The 21505-nt window shown below is 45.0% G+C and overlaps 1 protein-coding gene across 2 annotated transcripts in view; it reads left to right on the forward strand.

The window, feature by feature from the left end:
- The first annotated feature begins 328 nt into the window (after window positions 1-328).
- The window catches only part of FBXL5 (F-box and leucine-rich repeat protein 5), a 36765-nt gene continuing 15588 nt past the window's right edge, over window positions 329-21505 (forward strand). Inside the window, exons 1-6 of one of the 2 annotated variants that reach the window (XM_015412925.1) lie at window positions 329-525; window positions 9566-9781; window positions 11603-11698; window positions 13925-14114; window positions 18910-19092; window positions 20856-20981. In XM_015412925.1, coding sequence (XP_015268411.1) covers window positions 442-525; window positions 9566-9781; window positions 11603-11698; window positions 13925-14114; window positions 18910-19092; window positions 20856-20981 — 895 coding nt within the window. In that variant the 5' untranslated portion in view covers window positions 329-441. The remainder of the gene's footprint in view (window positions 526-9565; window positions 9782-11602; window positions 11699-13924; window positions 14115-18909; window positions 19093-20855; window positions 20982-21505) is intronic. The other variant, XM_015412924.1, reaches the window with a different exon arrangement.

The raw sequence follows: 21505 nt of genomic DNA on the forward strand, positions 1-21505 counted from the left end.
AGTGCCCCAATAATAGCCAAAACAGCAAAGGCACTTGGGAGAGGGGCCATAAACAGGAGAGGCCAGAAGGCTGGCAAATGCCACAGTCGGAGGCGCTGATCCGAGGCTCCGCCCCCTCCGTCTCCCGCTCCGCCCGCCCCAGCACCGGGTGCCTCCCAAGGCTCGCGCGCCTGCGCGTTCTGCCCGGCGACGGCGGGAGGGGCGGAGCCATCCATTTACTTAGTTCGCAGCTCCCGACCCACACGTGACCCGACGGCGGAGGAGGTGGGCGGGGAAGCCGGGCGGGAAAAGGGGTCTGCGCCTGCGCCCGGCTCCGTTCGGCCTTGAGTGGCAGCCCGGCGCGCGTGCGCAGAGAGCCGACGGTGGTCTGTCCCTCGTCGCCAGGCGCTTGACCGCGGCCGTCGAGGGAGCGCCCGCCGCCCTCTCTATGGGGAGGAGAAGATGGCCCCCTTCCCTGAGGAGGTGGATGTTTTCACGGCCCCGCACTGGCGGATGAAGCAGCTCGTCGGGCTCTACTGCGACAAGGTAATCCTTCCCGGGGGGTGGGGGCCGGGAAGGGCCGGCGGGAGAGAGAGAGAGAGAGAGAGAGAGAGAGGCGGCTCCCCGGGGGGGGGTCTCGGGCGCTCCCGAGGGCGACCCCTCCCCTCCCGGCTTCCCCGCAATCCGGGTCCTCCGCCGTCGCTGGGGTTCTGGAGGCGCCAGGTTCTAATCCCCCACCCTGTCCGCCACAGCCTCTCGGCCCGGCCTACTTTACGGGGTTGTTGTTGAGAGGTTTAAGTGGAGAAAGGGAGAGATAAATTATTGCCTTGCGTTGCTTTATCGTCCGCCTTTCTCACATGGGGGGTCGAGGCGGATGACGCAGGGCGAGTCAGGGCAGGATGGAGGGGGACATGGGGTTGCCAACCTCCAGGTAGTGGCTGGACATCTCTTGGGATTGCAGCAGATCTCTAGGAGACCGGGATCAATTCCCCGGGAGAAAACGGTTGCTTTGGAGGGAGGGGGACTCTTTGGCATTGATATTGAAGTCCCACCCCTCCCGAAACTCCACCCTCCTCAGGCTCCACCCCCCCCAATCTCCAGGTATTTCCCAAGTCAGAGCTGGAAACCCTAATGGGGGTATTCAGTAAACTGTGCACCAGGATTAGGGTTCTAGAACCAACCATCAGTCTAGAAACAGAATTAGAGCAAAGCATAAGTGTTAACATGATGCATTAATTGATGCAAAATTCCGCAGTAGAAAAGAAGGATATAAACAAAAAAAAGAGGGGGGGGTGCCTCACTCTCTTAATGTGGGGGAGGCGCTGTGTGATGCCAGGCTGCCAGGCCCTCTGCCTGAATCCCACCAGGCTAGCTTAACGTTTGGCCTTTCCTGTCACGTTCATGTCTCTCTTCCCATGTCATGTTTGTTTAACGCATTTGTTCCCCACCTTTCCGCCCACCCATGGGGGCACTAAGCAGCTTGCAGCGTTTCCCTCTCCTTTATTGTTATCCTCACAACAAGGTAGGTGAGTTTGACAGTGTGTGACTGACCCAAGGTGTCCCTTCCTTCTTTAGGGTAGGGTGTATTTGGGTGGCCCACCCGTTCCATTTTGCCTTGGTGAGGTAGAGTACAGGTAGCAGCTAGTGGGATCCGTGGTGGACTGAAGGTCTGAACCCGCATCGGGGGCTCTCCCAGACCGTGCTGGTTCAGCAACTTGGGCTGCAGGATCCATGCTTAGGGTATGGCTGCCAACTCTAGGTTAGGAAATTCCTAGAAATTTGGGGGTGGGGGCTGGGAAGTTGGTAGCCCTGCGGCTTTATAGCAGAGAGTCCTGGTCTCCTTTGGTAAAATAGCCCTTTGCATCACAGTTGTTTTTAATGTTTTAATTTATGGCTATGCTGTTATCGGCTCCTAGTCCTGTTGTACAGGGGAGGGGGGGCTATAAATCCAATGAATAAGCCAAGGTCGATAAAATCCACAGCTTTGAGAAGCTTACCTTACACTCTTGATATTCAGACGCAAGTCAGGCTGAGGGTGAGAACAAGGGAGCCGCCTCGTGAGCTTCATGGGCGAAGGGGGGATTTGTACCTGGGTCCCCTCAGTGGTAGTCTAAAGACCACGCTTACCCTCTGAAAGCTTTCTCCCTCCCCCCCTCCCCTAGTTGGCGGCAGTGAGGCCTGGCCGGCCTGCCGAACTTTCTCCTTTCCTTCCTCCCCTCCCCGGCGGTGACGGCAAGGCCTGGCCTGCCCGCCAAGCTTTCTCCCACTCCCCCTTACCCCCAGCGGTGAGGGCTGAGCGGCTTACGGTGAGGGCTGACCGGCCAAGCCTTCTCCTGCCCACTCTCTCTCCCTGGCGGCAGTGGCTGTACTTTTGGGGGGATTTAAATAACCCCGCATATTTCCCCCAAGTTTTCAGATTTTTCTGCACATCTGGGTATTGCCCCAAATGTGCAGGAAAATCTCCCTGCCCCCCAAGTGCCCCTGATGTGTGGATTTAGATATCCGCACGGAGGGGGCATGTTGGGAATTAGATATATAGATAACTAGGAAAAAGGCCCGTTGTGGAAATAAATACAACGGCCTCTGGAAAGAGGCTCTGGGCGGGTGCCCCGGCCTTGGACACTCAGTGTCAATTTGCTGTGGGGACCTCAGCAGAGTATAATGACACTGAGTCCACCATTTTCTCCAGAGGAACTGATCTCTGCTACCTAAAGAACAGTTGTAATTTTGAGTGATCTCCAGTCCTCACCTGGAGATTGGCAACGATGGTTCCCCAGAAGGGTATAGTTGGTTTGGAGGGTGGAGTCTATGGCTTTGTACCTGTCCAAGGTCCCACGCCTCCTGAAACCTCACCCTCTCCAGGCTCCATCCCTCACCTCTCCAGGAATTTCCCACCTGGAGTTGGCAACCCTATTTCCTTCCCAGCCAATCCTCAACCTACCTTTATTTCCCCCTCACTCTTCAGCTTCCCCCCCCCACACACACCTGCAGCCTGTCCCATGCTCTGAAGCCCTGACTGCTACGTCACATTGGCTGTCATAAGGGGGCCACCTCAGCAGCATATAAGGATACTGATCTCTGCCGTCTGGAAAGCAGTTGTAACTCTGAGTGATCTCCAGCCCTCACCTGGAGATTGGACACATTTTACCTCAGAAGAGCAAACTGTTTAGAATGTTAGAGGCAGAAGCCAATCAAGTCGCATATGCGAACGACCTCTGTGTTCAGAGGCAAAGGCCAGTGAGGCTGCATATGCAAATAACCTCTGTGTTCTGACTGGCTATGGGGGGGGGGAGGAACAGCAAACTGTTTAGAATGTTGGAGGCAGGACTCAGGCAAAGCAGCCAGTGGATAGGGAGACCCTCTGAATGACAGATCAGAGAGCGTGTGGAATGTTCTAGAGAAGTGCCACCACCATTCGGCTATTATTTATAAGGGAGATACTGGCCTATCTCACACTGAGAGCTATTGAGAATGTTATGTGAAATATTTTTGAAATTTCTAAATTAAAAAAAACAAAACAAACCCTGGGAACAGCATATATAAAATCTAACAGCATGATTTTCCTGGCTTCTGTTGGAAATATTCTACATCTCCAAGCCTAGTTTTCATATTTTAGGAGGTACTAACTCAGTTCTGCAAGCTCATGTTACTAGCCTACAGTACACCTTAGCTGGCTTGTCTACATAGCCATTTGTGGCAAACTAATCTGAAAAACAAAAAGACCGTTCTCTTTCAAAAGTTTCATACTTGATTGCCTGGAGGCAGATCTTCTTTGCCAAAGTCAGTCAGATGAATGACTATTTACAAGCCCGTACTAACTCAAGCTATTATGAGGTTTTAATTGTCGAGTTAATGTGAAAATACCTTAACCATTTTTGAAGTAGTTCATGCCTCCCATTTTGAGGAGGAAAGATGCAAATATATTCTCCTTGCCATTTATGCCTGTCACATCCTGAAGAATAAAGACGGCTAAAAATATTTGAACGTTTTCCTTCCCTGGACTTTCTTATACCTTTTTACCTTCCCCAAAGTTCTCCTTTCCAGTCCCTTGATGGCTTTTAGTAAAATAAAATTTAAAATTTATAGCGGCCAGTCTTCTTTCCTCTTATTATACTCACCGGCCTATTCTTCCTGCTTCAGGAGACCTGGGGTGGCAAGGCACCGTCTAGTCACAAAGAAATCAAGAGACATTCTCTTTCAGGCAGAGGTGAAAAGAGTGATAGCGGAGGCAGGTGGTTCAAGTACCATACCATTATTTTCACCAGGAAGGGAGCAATCTTTGATACTTTGTGCAAAAAATTGTGTAAGGCCCAATCTGCATCTAGCATTTGCTCTGCTGTTTTGCCAAACCCACTCTGGAAGAGAAAAAGATGCAGCTCAAAACCACATTCCAGATACCCTGGACCAACACCATACTGACTGCAGGGTCACCCCTGAATGGCCATAAAACGGCCAAAAATCCATGCAGATGGTACCATAAAACCGAGAGGTCAAAGGAAGTGAGACCGGCATGCAGTGTGGAGGCCTCCATAAAATCTGACCATCAAAGGAAGTGAAAGTGGCATGCAATGTAGAGGGGGATTTCTGTTCCAGCCTGGGTTTGGCAAGACAGCAGGAGCAAGTGCTAGATGCAATGTGAAATGTTATCCCAGGTTCTCAAGCCCCACTGCTGTGCAGCATCTGATGGTTTGGGCGAGGGGATCTTCTGCTGCAAGATTTTTGTCCACATACAGCTAGGTAGAATTCTGACACAGAGGAGCCCTGGTACCTGTTGCTGATGGGGTGTTTGAGCCTCACCTTGTTGTGGAAAGTGAGAGCTTTCGTTTTGCTTGCTCTTGAAATCTATGGATTGCAGCTGTGGTGAATATTTCTAAAACCAGGGAGCTTTAAAATCATCCTCTAACCACATTTGTTACAGAATGCCTAAAACAATATTTTCTGGCCTAATAGTTGGAATTTGTAGTGGGCTTTCTCTATTTTATTTTTATTTTCTATTTCAAGCCCTGCAGCACGGGAAGCCTGGCCATGTCTGCTACTTTTGGTTTCGTTGTTGTTGCTGTTATACTTGTGGAAATAGAAAGAGAACCAAATTTATTTAGGAACAGTCTCTAGTTTCTTTTAACTCTCTTGCATGATCGGTTAGCTTTTATCCTTCTTTACCCCCTACGGTTTGCGTCTTTTTGTATCTCGGTGCTGCGACATGCTAACTGGCATGTATTTGTTTCCTTGTTTTCGTGCCAGAACTCTGTTTTGCAAGCCACATTTAGGATTGCCTAAGCTTATTATGAGTCGATTGCAATTTAACCAAGTATTAAAGCTTAAAGCCAGTCTATGAGAGCAACCCTAATTAGGTCTATTCAGAATTATACTGAAGTATATCCAGTGGGGCTTCCCGTTGGAAAAGTGTTTTTAGGATTGCGCTTTATATTATAAATCCTGACAAGTGTAGGCATTTGTACAATTACATTTCTTTGATGCCCTGGAGCTGGGCAAGCATTCACATTTAAGGTTAGCATATGTTCAAAAAGAGAGTAGAAAGTTGAGAATAACATGTTAATGCCCTGCTTGGCTGTTGTAATTGGCTGTTGTACATAGCCATTTGTGGCAAACTAATCTGAATAAACAGATGTGTCCTAGTGCTGTCTTGATGTTCCTTTGTTGGCTTTCCATGTGGATTGGAAGAGGATTAGGGCCACTGGCTTCACTATTTTCTGTCTTTTCAGGCATTTTGTTGTTATACATTAGGGATCCTCAGCTTATTGCGCTTGTGGACACCTGTGGCATTTGGACAAAGGGTGGGGACATGTCTACAAAATGGCTGCTGTAGGAAGTAGAACCACAAAATAGCTCCTACAGTGGTAGAGCCAACAACACAGAGGACGCCCAAGTGAAGTAATTTTAAATATACGCTGGGAAAGAGGAAGATAAAGTCACCATTGAAATATTGTTTTAACCTGTACAGCCAATCAGAAGCCCCTCTGGACAAGTGCCCTACATGGCTTCACCCACTCTCTAAAAACACTTGGTGGGTGCTAGGGAAGGTGTTGGGCGGTGCCATGGGGCCTATGTTGAGGACCTCTGTTCTACACAGATGTTCAGTCTGCTGCAAGGATTTGTGCATTTCAGCTGTCTGGGCTTGGTAGCAATGTGCAGTTGTACATATTGTGAGATGATAGGGTCTGTGAGGGTGGTAAACCAGCAAGGTCGGTCAGTGGTGTGGTATAAGAAAAGTTTGTGGATGCAGGGGAGTGGTCTCTGGGTTTCTAAGTTAAGAAGTCATTTTAATTTGAGTCATTATGGCTGCAGTGGTAGTCAGATCCTGCACAGCAGAATGGTGCAACCTGGTGCTGCACTTAGTAGTGCCGCTGCTACCCCAGCGCTTCACTGCTTTCACCGACTGCTGTCAGAAGCAGTGGATCCTGTCTTTCTGTGCCAATGAACACTGAAGTTTCCCTGGTTTCTCTTTCTCCTGTGTGCATTGGAGCATGGGAGTGAAGAGAAAAGAGGAGGATTCTTGTTCTTTCAGGCTTACTCTATAATTAGTGCCATTGTAGTGCTTATAGGAGTATTATGCAACAAAATGCTTCATAATCTCGGAAATAACTAACTATAGCTAAGGTTTAACTTGCAATTTGCTAAGGTATAATCTTTTAACCTTTTCTGTGTTGTGTTTTGTTTTTTTGTTTTTTAAAAAAACCAAACCAAACCCAGATTTATTACAGTCTTCCCAGTTTGTTGTGGAGCAACCCAGAATTTGGGAACTGACAGAGTAAAAATGTTCTGGGATCTTGTAGAATTGGATTGCAGTGATGGGAAAGTATCTGTTATCTTTAGACAGCCTCCCTAGTGCAGATCAGAAACAGCACAGCTGAAAGAAGTAATTAAGGATGAGAAAGAACAGCAAAAATGCTGAACCACAAACCCGGAGATTGGTTTGCTTTGTTTGTAGTGGTTTGTGACCCTTGCTTTCTGCTCCCTGCAAAAAGCAGGAAGAGAAAGCGGGGGGGGGGGGTTTAAATGGCTCTGAGCTGTTTAACCTCCTGATTTCTACTACTCACCACTTTTCACAGGGAGCAGAAAGTAGGGGTTTTCTGCTCCCTGCTGCTTAGCTGTTTTTTTGTGAAGAGCAGAAACCTGGGGCTTAAATGGATTGGAGCCGTTTAAACCCCTGATTTCTGCTCTTCATGGACTGTCTTAAAATTTGTGTAAGTTCATGGCGGCTCTTCAGTTCATGACTTTTGGTTCACGAACCACAAACTGGTCAAAGCCTTTGACAACATATTGGTCAAAGTTCGTCATGAACTTACATTCATGATCAGGTTCATGCCTATCCCTAGGAGTAATAGTCACTCTTGAGAGCTTTTCATATTGTGATTTTCGATATCTGATGTAGTCCCTTAAAACTTTCTGTAGTGTATTCTGTCTTACTATCTCTTGAAATGTTTTGCTGGTTGTGAGCCCTGAAATGAATCCAATATAAGAGCAGTGCCCTTGTTCAGAGGGCAGCCTAAAAAAACAGGGGTTCACTTTTCTCCACCTGATGTTCCTGACACATACGAAGAGTTACATCCAGTGACAGGAGGGTTTGGGGTTTTTTTGAAAAATTAAATTTGGGTGATCTGATTTGGCATTGACTAATTTTAAAAAAAACATTTAGTAGTTACTCTGTGTTAATTTTGTGTCCCTATAGTGACAAGTATTTGGGCTGCAATATTTGTTTTTTTACCTTCACGTCACAGCTGACTTAGGGCTCCCTCATGGGGTTTTCAAGGCAAGAGATGTTCAGAGGTGATGAGATCCCATGGATGTGGTTGTTCACTTACCTGTTTCAACAGAATGTAATTCTCATCTGCTGAGGACAGTGGTATGCCTAATCATGTGCGGTATTTGTTATTTCTATACCAGATTAGTGAGTTCAACTTCCCTTCTGCATCAGATTGAGGGTTATGATATCCCCTCCACCATGTGGAATAATATAAGAATGCAGTCAGGTGAATTCATAATTTGATTTTTTTAACAGTTTATAATACAGTGATACATGAATGGATAGGCAATAAACTCTGTGAGTTAGTGATGTTGGTAAATTGTAGTTTGCAGCGCAGAGATACAAAACCTACTGTACCAGCCGATTTTCCATAGCATTTTGACTTGAGTTGTGTTTTGAATCTAGGTTAAGCAAGTTATAATCCTTTTGTCCTTTAACATGAGACGGATTGAATGAATACATCCCTGGAAGTGAGTGCAGAGAGAGCTAGTTTACACATGGATGATACACCCTGTTGAATCATTAGAGAAGAGAGCATCTTTTGCAGTGCAAGTTAGGGCATGTGTTCAGTGCTGCTATAAAGTTTCCAACTTACCCATACTAAAGGTTTGGATCTCACAGATCTGCTGATGGTGGGATGTGGTGCTGCTGAAGGTAGGTGCCTGGCAGCGCCACAGGAGGACTCTCTGTTTAGCAGAATGGAGCCAGGGTGATGCAGTGGGTAGAGTATCGGACTAGGAATGCATGCTCCTGCATATTTAATTATGGCTTCTGCCTACCTTATCTTCTGGTTTAAGTGTTGTGTAATTGTTGCTTCTAGAGGAAAGGCTCTTAGTTAGAAAGAGGCCTGTTTTCCAGGCTGCTGCCGCACCTCTGTATGTGGGAGATGGGCATAGCCTTTCTGTGGAGTCGGTGGTAAAACATTAACTGGCTTTAATGAAGCTGTATTGCATCGTTTTCTGGCTGAAAAGCTGTGCATTTACACAGAGGAGAAGCATCTTTTCCATTGTGCTGCCAGAAAAAGCCAACAGGTTTCTGGGGCCGTGGCCTAGCCCTGTCATGCCGAACCGACAAGACTTCTGGAAAGCAGCCAAGGCACTTTGTTGCTTTTGGATCTTCTTTGAGATCCAGTCCTACACCCTCCTTTTGCCAATTTAAAAATTATTTGTATTTAAAATGTTTATAGGCCCATGTTTCTCCCAAACAAAGAGGAACCAGAGTGGGGCCATCAGTGGCAAGCCAGTGGGTACGTGTGTGGGCTTGTCTGTGGAGAATAAAATCAAGAAGGAAAGCTCTCTCTGGGTGATTGATGGTTATTGTAAGTGCAAAAACGGCTTTGGATCTCTTTTGAGTATCAGCAGAATTATTCCATGCATATTCATAACAGAGTAAAAATAACCGTGTTAAAGAAGAAAAGGGTATAGTTGAAGAAGCGGTAGTAGACTATAAAAAGCGTAAAGTAAAATGTAATCTCAGATGTAACATTTCTACTAGATGAGTTATTTTTGTAAACTGATTTTAATATGTATTCAACTCTGTCTCCTGGGGAAGGTTTAGCCATTGACTTGTTTTGAAAGGCAGCATCCTTTGTTGTAGAAACCTCAGATGCTTGTTAAAGAGGTTTCAAATGTTGCCCGTTCTAATCTCTCATAATTGCAGGTGTTTTTCCCCCATAGAGTTGGGAGTGCCGGTCTTGGGGGGGGGGTACAAATGGGCCAGGAAAATGGGACGACCCAACATACATTTCCAGGACATAATTTGGCTTACTGAATTCTCTTTCAGAAACAAAATTAGCCTTTCTTTCTCTTTTCTCTCTCTCAGCTTTCTAAGACCAATTTCTCCAATAACAACGACTTCCGGGCTCTACTCCAATCCTTGTATGCCACTTTTAAGGAATTCAAAATGCATGAGCAGATTGAAAATGAATACATCATCGGCTTACTTCAGCAGCGCAGCCAGACGGTGTATAACGTACACTCGGACAACAAACTGTCAGAGATGCTTAGCCTCTTTGAGAAAGGATTGAAAAATGTGAAGGTGGGGATACTGGGATTCTTCAGTGGTATGGTGTCAAGTTAAATGACTAAAACACTGGGTGATCAGAACCCTTTTGCAACCTCATAGGTTAAAGTAGTTCTGTTGCCACACAAAAAAATTATTTGATGCTTTATGATACAACCTTGACTCCTCTGGATGGAATCTTCCTTCTTCTTGTCAAGTTGCCTTCCTGTGGGTGGTGACTTTTAGTTGCTGTCCTAGAGCGGGAGGTGGGTAAGTAGGTCATCCGGAACTGGCTTTTTTGGAATTCTCATGTTGCCAGAAGCTGAACAGTCCTAATAAACAGGAAGCAAAGTAAGATTATTAAGCACATCCTAGGCATTGAGATGGGCTGTGATAACCAGTAATTGTATGGTGGAATACCTTCTAGTGATTGCATGTTGTCTTTAGAAGAACCAAATCTGCAGGTTACCTTTCCATGCTTTTATCAAAAAGTGGTCACGTCACTAGTGTTGTTCAGCAAGTTTCACATTTGTTTAGTGCTGATAGTGTTTACAGTATATGAAGAACGTAATTTAATATACACCACCAGAACAACCAAAAGTATCTGTACTCACAAATCATTTCTGGAAAATGAAATGTAAGGCTACAGGTATCGCCATGGGGCAGATCTAACACTAATAAAAATAGTAAAGGGGCTGGACTGAGAGCTGGCAGTTGAATTTTTCAGCTCAATGTGGAGTTGGGGGAGGGCAGGCCAGGATTTCCCAATGCCCCCCAGTCAGTGTTCCCTCTAAGCTGTGCGGGTGAGCGGCCGCTCATGAACACAGGAAGCCCCGCTCAGCAGCAGGGTCTTGCACCACCCATTGCCCATTTTAAGATTACAGCAGTTATATTCTGCTCAGGAGGTGAACTGCTCCACTCAGTGAGGGGAGAAATTAGAGGGAGCACCAGTCACTGCTTTGTTGCTCTGATTGTGGCAGTCTTGAGTGTCCACTACTTCAGGGTGCCATTTTTGCTCTCTGTGTTCTAGTCAGGAGGCCCTGTCCTCGCTTTGATTTGGCTTCAGATGTAGACAGGCAGCCAGATCTCCTGGATTGTGTGGCTTCGTGAAGTTAAAACTAGGCAGTGCTTCCTGCCGTTAGTCTTGTAACTCTAGTAGGCTTAAAAGAGTAAGTTGGGTAATTGTAGCCACCCCCTTTCTAAAAAAGCTGTCCAAAGGGATGGGGTGTCTCCTGTAAGGAAACATGCAGTGACAAAGGGGTTGAGGATTTTGGCTTGGCTCTGTTCTATTTCAATCAGTTTTTATTTGTTACAATCGGATCAGTAGAGATTGACCCACAGAGAGTCATCAACACATCTACAAACAGTAAAATTTCCGGTATCTCAATAGCAGAGATGTAACCAGCTGCTTCCTTGCTGAGCATCCCAAGGTGCAGAATTTAGCTACCTTAAAGGTAATTTCATTAGAACAATCTGAGAGGATGAGGGAAATACAAAATTCATCAGATATGCCATGAAAATTTAAGAATGGGGTTCATTTTTAAAGGTAGGCTGTGAAAAGAATAACTCAAAACCTTATGCCTTAATCAGGCTGGTCTACAGCAGTTTTGTACATCTGCGCAGTATTCTGTCTATCACCTTAGTTACCTGTGTACGTTGGTTTCTGGCCAGCTATTTCAAGACTTGTAAATTAGAAAGATTGTCTGTGTTGGCTTAAGTTTACCATGTACATTGTTATAAATTGAAAGTGGCTTCATTCTGTTTTTCTAATGCAAGGGTTTCATAAGGTTATTGGTTTGTAATTTGTAACTCCAAATGGTGCAAAGGCTGAATAACGGGGTTTTTTCTTGTTTCCAGAATGAATATGAACAGTTAAACTATGCGAAGCAGCTGAAGGAGAGACTGGAAGCCTTCACCAGGGATTTCCTTCCTCACATGAAAGAGGAGGAGGAGGTGAGCAAAGCTAGAATATTAAAGGTTTCCTAAGAGCTTTACACTGAAACAGTAAAACACATTGATTCTTTTGACACCTTCCCTGGTAGGGAGTTGAGGAGGTAAGCGTCATTTGTTTTTTGTCTGTCTTCACTTTTTAATGTGACCGGAAGTATAGATTGTATCTTTTTGTGTAGAAATAAAACCAGATTCACGATAGATCGTATCATCTGGAAGATACCTGGTAAACTGGTTTCTGCACAGAATAGTAAACAAAGCTACTATTGTACAGTTTTATTCCAGTGTAGTGGTATGACCTTTCATTTCCAACATATTTATAATCAGAATCTCTTTGCTGAAGCTTCATGGTAGCTGATAGTATTTATTTGTGAAAATGAGGCTCTAATGTTGTGTGGGGTGGGGGAAATTGCCCCAAATGTAATTTCTGGGGAAACTGTATTATCAGCTGTATGCTGACAGTGTTGTCTAACTGTGGGAATCAGTGTGCCTCCTTGTTTGCGTGTTGTTTAAGGAAGCTGAAGCACTGCCACAGATACTGGCTTTGCACGTGTGAACATTGCTCTGAGTCTTCAAATTCGGTAGAATAGGTCCCTTAGAATTCATGTTTTCTGTGTGTGGGTGTGTGTTTGAAACTTCAGTGAAGTAGTTACCTTGTTGTTGTTCAGTCGCACAGTCGAGTCCGACTCTTCGCGTCCCCATGGACAAGATCACGCCAGGCTCTCCTGTCTTAGCTTAGTTACCTTAGTACTATCCTAAGTAATCATATCTGCCTGAACAGATGGGGGGGGGGTGTTACATGCGTGAGATAAAGCGGGGGGGGGGGAGGCTGTTTCCTCCGGAGGAATTTGACCCACAGTTGCACGATCACACAGTCCTTGGAAGCTGTGGGCACAGCTCGCCACTGTGTGATCAGACGCAACTGACGGTGAGTCGGGGTTTTTTTGGTTGTTGTTTGTTTCCGATGTGCTTACATGAGGAATCTATGGATCGCATTTCCGCACTGAGGTTCCCCCTGTGGAGTTTGCGATGATGTGCATACTGAGAAGGGGGGGGGGAACAATGGCACGGAGTCGGGATGGCCTGATCAGACCATCCCAACACCATGAGAGCGTGCTGGGGCGATCAGACATGGGAAACTTTGTCTGTAGCCCGTCGCAACCCGTTTACTACCGGATTTTCCCCGGTGTCTTTACTTTGCTTCTGCAGCAGAGCAAAATGGCTTGCTGATGGGTGCGGGGTGCTTCCCAGATGTTTCATGTCTTATCGTGCCCTTTAAATCTGCCCAGCATTCGCGCCTATGGGGGGCTAATTGTGCGTGTGATCACGCCCCTAGTTTGCCTTTCCTTGTGCTCATTTTCAATCCCCCCCCTCTGTTCCGTTCTGAGATTCTTATATGTATCAGAGAATTATACGGATGAACAAACACTGGCTTATGGTTCAAATTTTGAACTTTCAGTTTTTACATATTCAAAAACCTGGGATTAATTTTGGGAGAAAATATTTTAATTGAGTAGTTTAGAAGAACATGTTTGCAGAGATAAGCACAGTGTTTCTGAACATTTCATATGTCCCACCAATTGATCTGTCAAAGAACCTGGGTCCCACCACATAAACAGAGAGCCTACTGTTTCCAGGAAGGACATTTATGTGTTTGCAGGCATTCAGTTGTTATATTTTTCATATATGGTTGGTTTTAAGGACACAAAAATTGCAAGGTCAGCAGGAAGCAGCACAACAGAGACACTTGCCGGGCAGGGGAGATAGGAGGATTGGGAGAAACACTGAATGTCCAAGGTTACTATTAGCATGCTGAAAGGTCACAGCTGTGGGGGGTAGGGTTGGTTGGAGACAGCATGTCATATTTGCAGGGGGATGTGGGGATTGAGGGAGAGCGAATTCTTAGACCTCATTATGGAAATCTGTGTCTCACCTAGATATGTGTTCCATGTACCACTGGTTGAGAACCACTGGATTAGTAAACACAATTCTTCTATTTGGGAGTATAATGATCGTTATATATGGGAAAACAAATAAGATAAATGGACATGTCTGTGATTTCATGACTTGTCAGTTCTGATACTAATCTGCAGGTAAAGGGTGTGTGTGTGCTAGAGGGATCGTACTGGAAGAATACCTAGCTCATCAAAAGCGAGTGCAGGCTTCTGTTTTGTGAGGGGTGTATGTGTGGGGTATTCTCCGGACATTAACATTTTCTGTGTATTTTAGGTTTTCCAGCCTATGTTGATGGAATATTTTACTTATGAAGAATTAAAGGATATAAAAAAGAAAGTAATTGCTCAGCACTGCTCACAAAAGGAGACGGCAGCAGAAATACTTAGAGGTCTTAGTCTCTGGAATCAAGCTGAAGAACTCCAAAAAGCTTTTAAATATTCGGTGGATGAAAAGTCAGATCAAGGTGAACTATTTTACTTTAGCCCTGGGTTTATAGCACACTGAATTCATCAGGATCCGTCCTTCTGGATGTACTTTGATTTCTTAGAAACAATAGCATCAACATTGAAGTGAGGCAGAAAGTGATGTTGCTTTTTAAATGATTTTTAATTATTTTCTCTTAAAAGGGTGGGATACAGAAGGAAAAAAGGGGTAGGGGAGAAATATAGAGTCATCAAATTTGTAAAGTATTATGAGTTGTTACGTACAACAAGTAAAATCAGATATGTTACAAAATACATTACATATTTCAAATATAAGATCAAACAATAAAACTTGAATATTACAGAATTACAAAATTCTTTCTTTAAAGAATAAGACAAAAAGTTTCCTAAGGTTAACAATAATCTATTAACTATAGAGGAAATTATATCTAACAATTGATACTTAATATAGCTTATAAGTTATGCTAATAGGTAAGTCAACCAATACAGATTTAATTGCAGTTAGTTATCATATGGCGTTGTGTGTGGTATAGCCAGGAGATCTGAAGGTTGTCCGGCTGCCTGAAGTACTAGCTCTTTCTAAGCATTGTGCACCACTAGGTGGCGAGCTAGATTTATTTTTGGGGCTGAGAGCTCAGAGAGCTGTGACTGACCCAAGGTCACCTAGCAGGCTTCATGTGGAGGAGTGTAGAATCAAACCCGGTTCTCCAGATTAGAGTCTGCCGCTCTTAACCACTACACCATGGAATTTAATTTCAACTGCACTAAAATGCCATAAACTACCAGTGACCAGAATAAGCTAAGAAACTCTTGAGCTTGCATGCTCCCTTTTCTCTTCTCTTCCTGCACAGCATGGAGTTGAACCACTTTCTGGGTTATAACAAACTGCAGTTTGTTGTGATCCTGGTGAATGGGCAAAGCAAAGCATCATGGACCAGTCCTCCGTAATGGCCACCCCTGCCCTTTCCATTGCTCTGTCTTGTACCTTGGAAACCAAGATCTGACCATGGAAACAGTGTTTTCCATTTTCTTCACTGCATATACATGTTGATCAAGTAAATCGTGTCTATTGGGTCACTGGAACGAGTTGTTGTCTTGGGGGGATTGGAGCGAGTAATAGAGAAGAAGAGGGTGGTCAAGGGCTGGAATGGAACCTCCATAGGCAAAGGCTGTGCCTGTTGGGGTGCCACTTGCTTGGGATTTATGGTGGGGGCAGCTGCGTCCTTTGAGAGACGTTCGTCGCTTTCTCAAAAACATCTGTTTAGCCACTGTAGAAAATGGAATGCTGACCTAGATGGGTGCCAAGGTTTGCCTAGGGTGCCCAAAAGCCTTGGCCCATCCCTGGATAGGTCCCCAAAGTAGATTTGGACCTGTGGGTCCAGAAATGTTGGGAACTGCTGCTCTAAAGTACAGTTTAATGTTATTTATTTATTTCCTTCATTTTATGTCCCGCCCTCCCCGCGAAGCAGGCTCCGGGTGGGTTTCAACCTATAATAATGTGCTAAATGCAGATTTACATCATAAGAACAGAACAACAAAATACACACAATAAGTACAATAAAATAAGTAAAACACTAATACTTTAAAATAAATTATACATCAGCAGACACATAAGAGCAACTCATGGGGGAAGGAAGGGGGAGGCCAGATTGAGTTGGGTACCTGCTGCCTCAGCTGAAGGCTTGGCGGAAGAGCTTCGTCTTGCAGTCCCTGCGGAACTGTAGAAACTCGCAGGGCCCTAATTTCTGGCGGGAGCTCATTCCACCAGGCAGGGGCCAGGACCGAAAAAGCCCTGACCCTAGTTGAGGTAAGTTGGATATCCCTGGGGCCAGGGATCATCAGCAGATGTTGATTCTTCACTTAGAATCTTGTTTGTAGGCAAGAAGCGAGCAGTAGTTCCATATGATTCACCTGGCATACTCACCTGCAGTATCTGCCAGACCAAAAAGTCGTTTTAACACCATAACTTATATGAGGAGGAGGAGATGAGTGAATATGCCTGAGGGACTGCACTGGTTTTTTCTCATCACGGACAGGCCAAGGTTTTCTGAATGCAACCTTTCCTAAGGTTGGAGAAATTGACTCACTTAAGCCCCTAAAAGCTTTGAGTGCCTTAGGAAGGGGAAAAGGCAAGGAGACGTGGCTGGTTGTTTCCTTCTGTGATTCCCCCGACTTGGTAAATGCCATTCATACGCTGTAAAAGCTAGCTTGTACGATTTTCTCCTGATCTTCTGTTTTCTTCTCCCTCAAACTGTCCATCAAGGACCTTGAGCATTCCCTGCTTCTTAGCATGCTGAGTCGTCCGCAGGCTGTTTTTGGAGTTCTTTAATTTTACAAACTGATGATTTTCAGTATTCCTGAAGAGTCCCACAAGGATGTAGCCACTCCTTCCTTGCCCGTGGGTGGCCTGGCTTGGCTGCTTTCCCCACCCTCCTGGACACCAGGTGGATTCTAGGTGGAGTGGTGAGAATACCTCCTTTCGAATTATGGCAGATAAGTTAATTAGTCTGCCAGGAAAATTTCTGGGTTGTTGTTAATGCATGTAGCGTGGGCGCCACTCTTAGGTTGCCCTTCAAGAATGGCATGCTTGGTTTAAAAAATAATAAAGCTTTTTAAAAAGAAGAACGGCTTGCTTGGGACGAGCTATCTTGAAAGGAGCAGGATTTCAGAATAAACACGTTTAGAACGTAAGAACGTAAGAGAAGCCAATGTTGGATCAGGCCAATGGCCCATCCAGTCCAAAACTACCAGGTGCCATCAGGAGGTCCAGCAGTGGGGCCAGGACACTAGAAGCCCTCCCACTGTTGCTCCCCCCCAAGCACTAAGAATACAGAGCATCACCTGCCCCAGCCTGTGAGTTAGGGGTTAACCCTAACCCTATCTATATCTTGTGGCTAATAGCCACTGATGGACCTCTGCTCCATATGTTTATCTAGTTCCCTCTTGAAGCTGTCCATGCTTGTAGCCACCACCACCTCCTGTGGCAGTGAATTCCATGTGTTAGGGTTGAGAAGTGCTTTAGAGCCAGTTTGGTGTAGTGGTTAAGTGTGCGGACTCTAATCTGGAAGAACCGGGTTTGAGTCCCCACTCTTCCACTTGCACCTGCTGATGTGACCTTGGGTCAGTCACAAGGTCTGGCACAGCTGTCCTTGAAAAAGAGCAGTTTGTGTCAGAGTTCTCTCAGCCCCACCCACCTCAGAGGGTGTCTGTTGTGGGGAGGGGAAGGGAAAGGAGTTTGTAAGCCGCTCTGAGACACCTTTGGGTAGTGAAGGGCGAGGTATAAATCCAATCTATTCTTCTTCTAGAAGGCATTGAAGGTTGGGTGGGTCCTTCTTGGAGTGGGGATAGAGGAAGGCACTCGTGCAGCAGACTTGGAAGCCATGGCCTCCTGGAGGGGTCTTCATCCCAAGGGGTGTAACCCTCAAGTAGGCTCAACAGCCCTACCTGTTCAGCTGTCACGCGTGTTCCTGTTATAGGAAAGGCCTAATGTTCGTGCCCATGCGTACCTAACGAGGGGGTCATGGTTTCTACCTCTCAGAAAGGCGGTGAGATCTCTCCGCAGTGGCGATAATTCTTTTTTAGTTCAGGCAGGTTCAGGGATCACGTCAACCCAACCTCCCCCACCCCCAAAACCCTTTTGCCCACATTGACTTACCTGTGGCTGACACAGCCTGGCCTGACTACTCACCATTCAGTTTTCTAGTCCTCTGCATACCTGCTTATGTTGTGGAGTTCTCTCCACAGCAGTTCTTTGCCTCCTTTCTCTTCCCTTGGTCTAACCACCGTGACCCCTATCAGTTCATCTGCCAGGGCTACACATACGTGATTGTGACTCTTCTTTGTCATTTTCCCTAAACGGGATATGGTAGATTTATAAATCAGTATTAGGCAGAAAGAAAACGAATGAGAACGTTATGATGGACAGGATAAATGTATGAAAGGTCATTGAATATTTGTCCCGGAATCATACCCAGAGGAAGTTGACTCATGCATCGATTCCAGGCTGGGTGGTATTAAAATAAAAAAAGCAAAGATTGGGGTACAGAATTGTGTTAGGGTGTAAAAAAGTGGAAGAAGGAGAAAGCGCAAGCAAGAAGGAAATGAAAACATCAGAAGGTAACATAAAAGGCTGTGAAAGGAGACAGATTGCAAAGGGTAAAAAGGAAGATTGCAAAGGGTAAAAAGGAATGAGAAGAATTTCGGGAGCAAAGAGCACTGTCATGGATGCTTTCTGGGTACCAAAGCCCTGCTAAAATGCTGGTGACACGTCTTCTTGTTCAACATCAAGCACACACATCCCAGCAGAAAGAAATCCCAGAATGCAAACAGAGTTAGTAGTAATGAATCTGCTCATGAAAATAAAGTCCTGTGGGTTAAAAACATGGGATATACTCACGGGAGTATATCCCCGTGGTTCAACAGTATAATGATATCATAGGGTTTCCTGGTTTGTCTCTGTTTGTCTCATGTACCACTTAAGGTGGATACCAGATTTTCGAAGGGTAAAGACCACGGGGCCTAATGTTAACCAGATGATCAGGCCACAATCACCACTGAATTAATGTCACTGAATTTAATACTGTTGTGCTGATTTGGTTGGTTATTGTTTCTCCAAACCAGCATCCAAAGATTATGATTGCTTTTATTCTTGTCTTCTCAAAGTGAAAGTTAGGAGCTGGTACCTTGACCCTGAGTGACATGTGGCACAGTGGTGGTTTTGAAAAGTGTCGGCTGGTGGCTTGGCTACTCTGCCCCAGCTGTGTTGGAATGCTTGAATGTATTCATAAGACATTTATATTATTTTCCTTCCCCCAGAAACTGAAGAAACAGGGCAAATCACCAGTATTATTCACCTTCCTTCTGAGGTAATGCTGACAATTTTTAGTTACCTTAACCCACGAGAACTGTGCCGATGTAGTCAAGTCAACACCAAATGGTCTCAGTTGGCTAAAACAGGATCTCTCTGGAAACACTTGTATCCTGTCCATTGGACCAGAGGTAAGTGAAGGATGGAAATTCTCAGATTTTTAAAGAACAGGATTCACCATGCCTTTTTGCAAGAGAAGCAGCCGTGGTGACAGTATTTTGTCATGTAGTGCTATGAATGATAAACAATGACCCGAGTATATGGGCACTTAGTTTACATCAGAGAGGACGACTTGCTAGCCTGGCTGCTGTAATATGCTGGGCGTGCAGCTCGCAATCCAGCACGCGTCTGACTCTGCTGGATTGTGGCTCATGTCTTTCAAGTAAGTGATTTTGTTTTATGTCTTCGCTTTTGAACAGGGATCTTTTATACAAAGGTAAATCAGTTATTTATGCAACAAAATTACAGTGTGTAGTCATGACCAACCATTTGCATTTTGCTTCTTGGTATAAAGTTTGTTGCCAGTATGGTTAATTGGTATTAGCAAACAATTCGATGTGCTATTGTTTAAGAAATGTGTGATTTACAGAATGGAAAACTTACATGTCAATGACTGAGTTATCTCTTTTCTTGGTTATTTAAATGACTGATTTTAAACTGGCTTCATTTTAAATACAAGTCCACACTGTATCCACTCCTGAAAAACTGCTTAATGTGGGCAAATGAAGCCTGGGACGCAGTTCTGTCGCACTGACAGTTAACATTTTTTGTCCCGGAATTAAATAAAGGGGAGAGCCTAATGTAAGCTTGTTTGGGGCCAGATCCAGATTAAAAGTGGTTTCTAAAGCGGGGATTTGAGCCAAGCAAAATAATCTGCCCGGTGAGAATGTGAATAGATTCTCCAGAAGAATTTTAGACTACAAGCATTTAAGCAATAAAAAGGATAACGGAAAAAACTGAACTCTCTCTTAAAGACGGGACCAATACTGCTGCAATAATATAGAGAAGAAAACTAAGAAGATAAAGATTGAAATTAAGGAAGAGAGGACAATATAGTAATCACACCTACTGGGGAGGACTGGGTTTTAATAAGGGGGGGGGGAGTTTACACCGAAATATGGCTATAAAGGGTGAAATAAGAGAGTTAAAAAATAAGATGCTGATGTTTTCTGAAATTTGCGCTGGCGATTAATAACTATGTCTTGGTATTACTCTTTGTATAGTCAGATCAGCTGATAGTATAAGTGGAATACTCTATGAACACTCATCGATTTTTAATATGAATTGTTAATAAGCATTCAACTCTTTGGTTTTTAGTAGTTTTTATTTACTTTCTCCCGTAGTTTATAGTACTTCCCCCCCTTTTTCTTGTAGTTTATAGAAAATGCAATAAAAAATCCCCTACCGGGGGGGGGGGCGGGGGGGGGGCTCAATTTTTTTTTTTTTGTCCTGGAATTGGAAGTCTTTTGCTTGCATCTTGAAGTGTAGCCATGTTCTTGTTCTCAGTCTTCTGCCTGAGAAGTTCATCAGTTAAAATTCCTGAAGGAAGCTGAGCTACTTAGGCTGCTGGGAGTATAGCCTGTTTGGGTGCAGTCAGATGAAGCAGCAGAAGACTTTCCTACTGGAAATATCTCTAGTCAGGAATGGTAGTTGCAGTGCTGTTCTTCAGGCAGGCCATGCCATGCCAGGCCCTGAGGTTTATAGACCATGAGAGGCAGACACACGTTCTATATGAATGCTCCCTATTTAGGACTCACTGCTTCCTGTACCTCTGTTGCTCTGCTGCTGCCTGCCACTTTGCTGTCTGAGGAGCCTCTTTCTGTACTTGGGTGTTGTTAATGCTACAGTTTGCATAATAAACAGCAAGTATGCTTCGTTTTTATTGGTTGATTAGGGGACTGGTGCAGTGGCCAGCCGGGTGACCTAGATACAGAACCTGATGAAGACTGGCTGAAAACCAGGAAAGATGAAAGCCATGCTTTTCAGGAATGGGATGAAGATGCTGATATAGACGAATCGGGTAAGCCAACCTGTGGATATAAATTCTGCTCTGTATGGCTTTGTCTCCAGAGGCACTTCTCCAAGCTGGATACGACCTCAGGTAGAATAAAGCAATGGTGCTTGGTGGTGGTGGGGGGATGGTTTGAGATTTGCACGGGGACAGAGGACAGTGGCCAGGTATTACAGTGGCTGATAGCATTCTCAGCGATGTCACCTGTGGTTGGGCAATCCACTCTTTTATCTCTTTGAGAAATCAACACATAATGTGGTTGAGTACACATACGGTGCTCCTGCAACACAATCTCTTCCTTTGTTGAAGAAGCAGTTCTATTTCTGTCTCGGGCTTAAGGCCAGATTTTGATGGGCATGCTATTCATTTCCAGTCATTAGTATTTATTTGGGCAGGCTGCCTAACTATTACAGCTGGTGTTGTAGTTAGTATCGGACTTCGTTCAGGGAGGCTCAGGTGCAAATCATCAGTCCTTGGGGCAGCCACACACTTCCGGCTTCACCCACTTTACAGGGTGGCTGTTGTGCAGATAA

The sequence above is a fragment of the Gekko japonicus genome, unplaced genomic scaffold (assembly GCF_001447785.1).
Source record: "Gekko japonicus isolate JY-2015 unplaced genomic scaffold, Gekko_japonicus_V1.1 scaffold1608, whole genome shotgun sequence".
NCBI lineage: Eukaryota > Metazoa > Chordata > Lepidosauria > Squamata > Gekkonidae > Gekko > Gekko japonicus.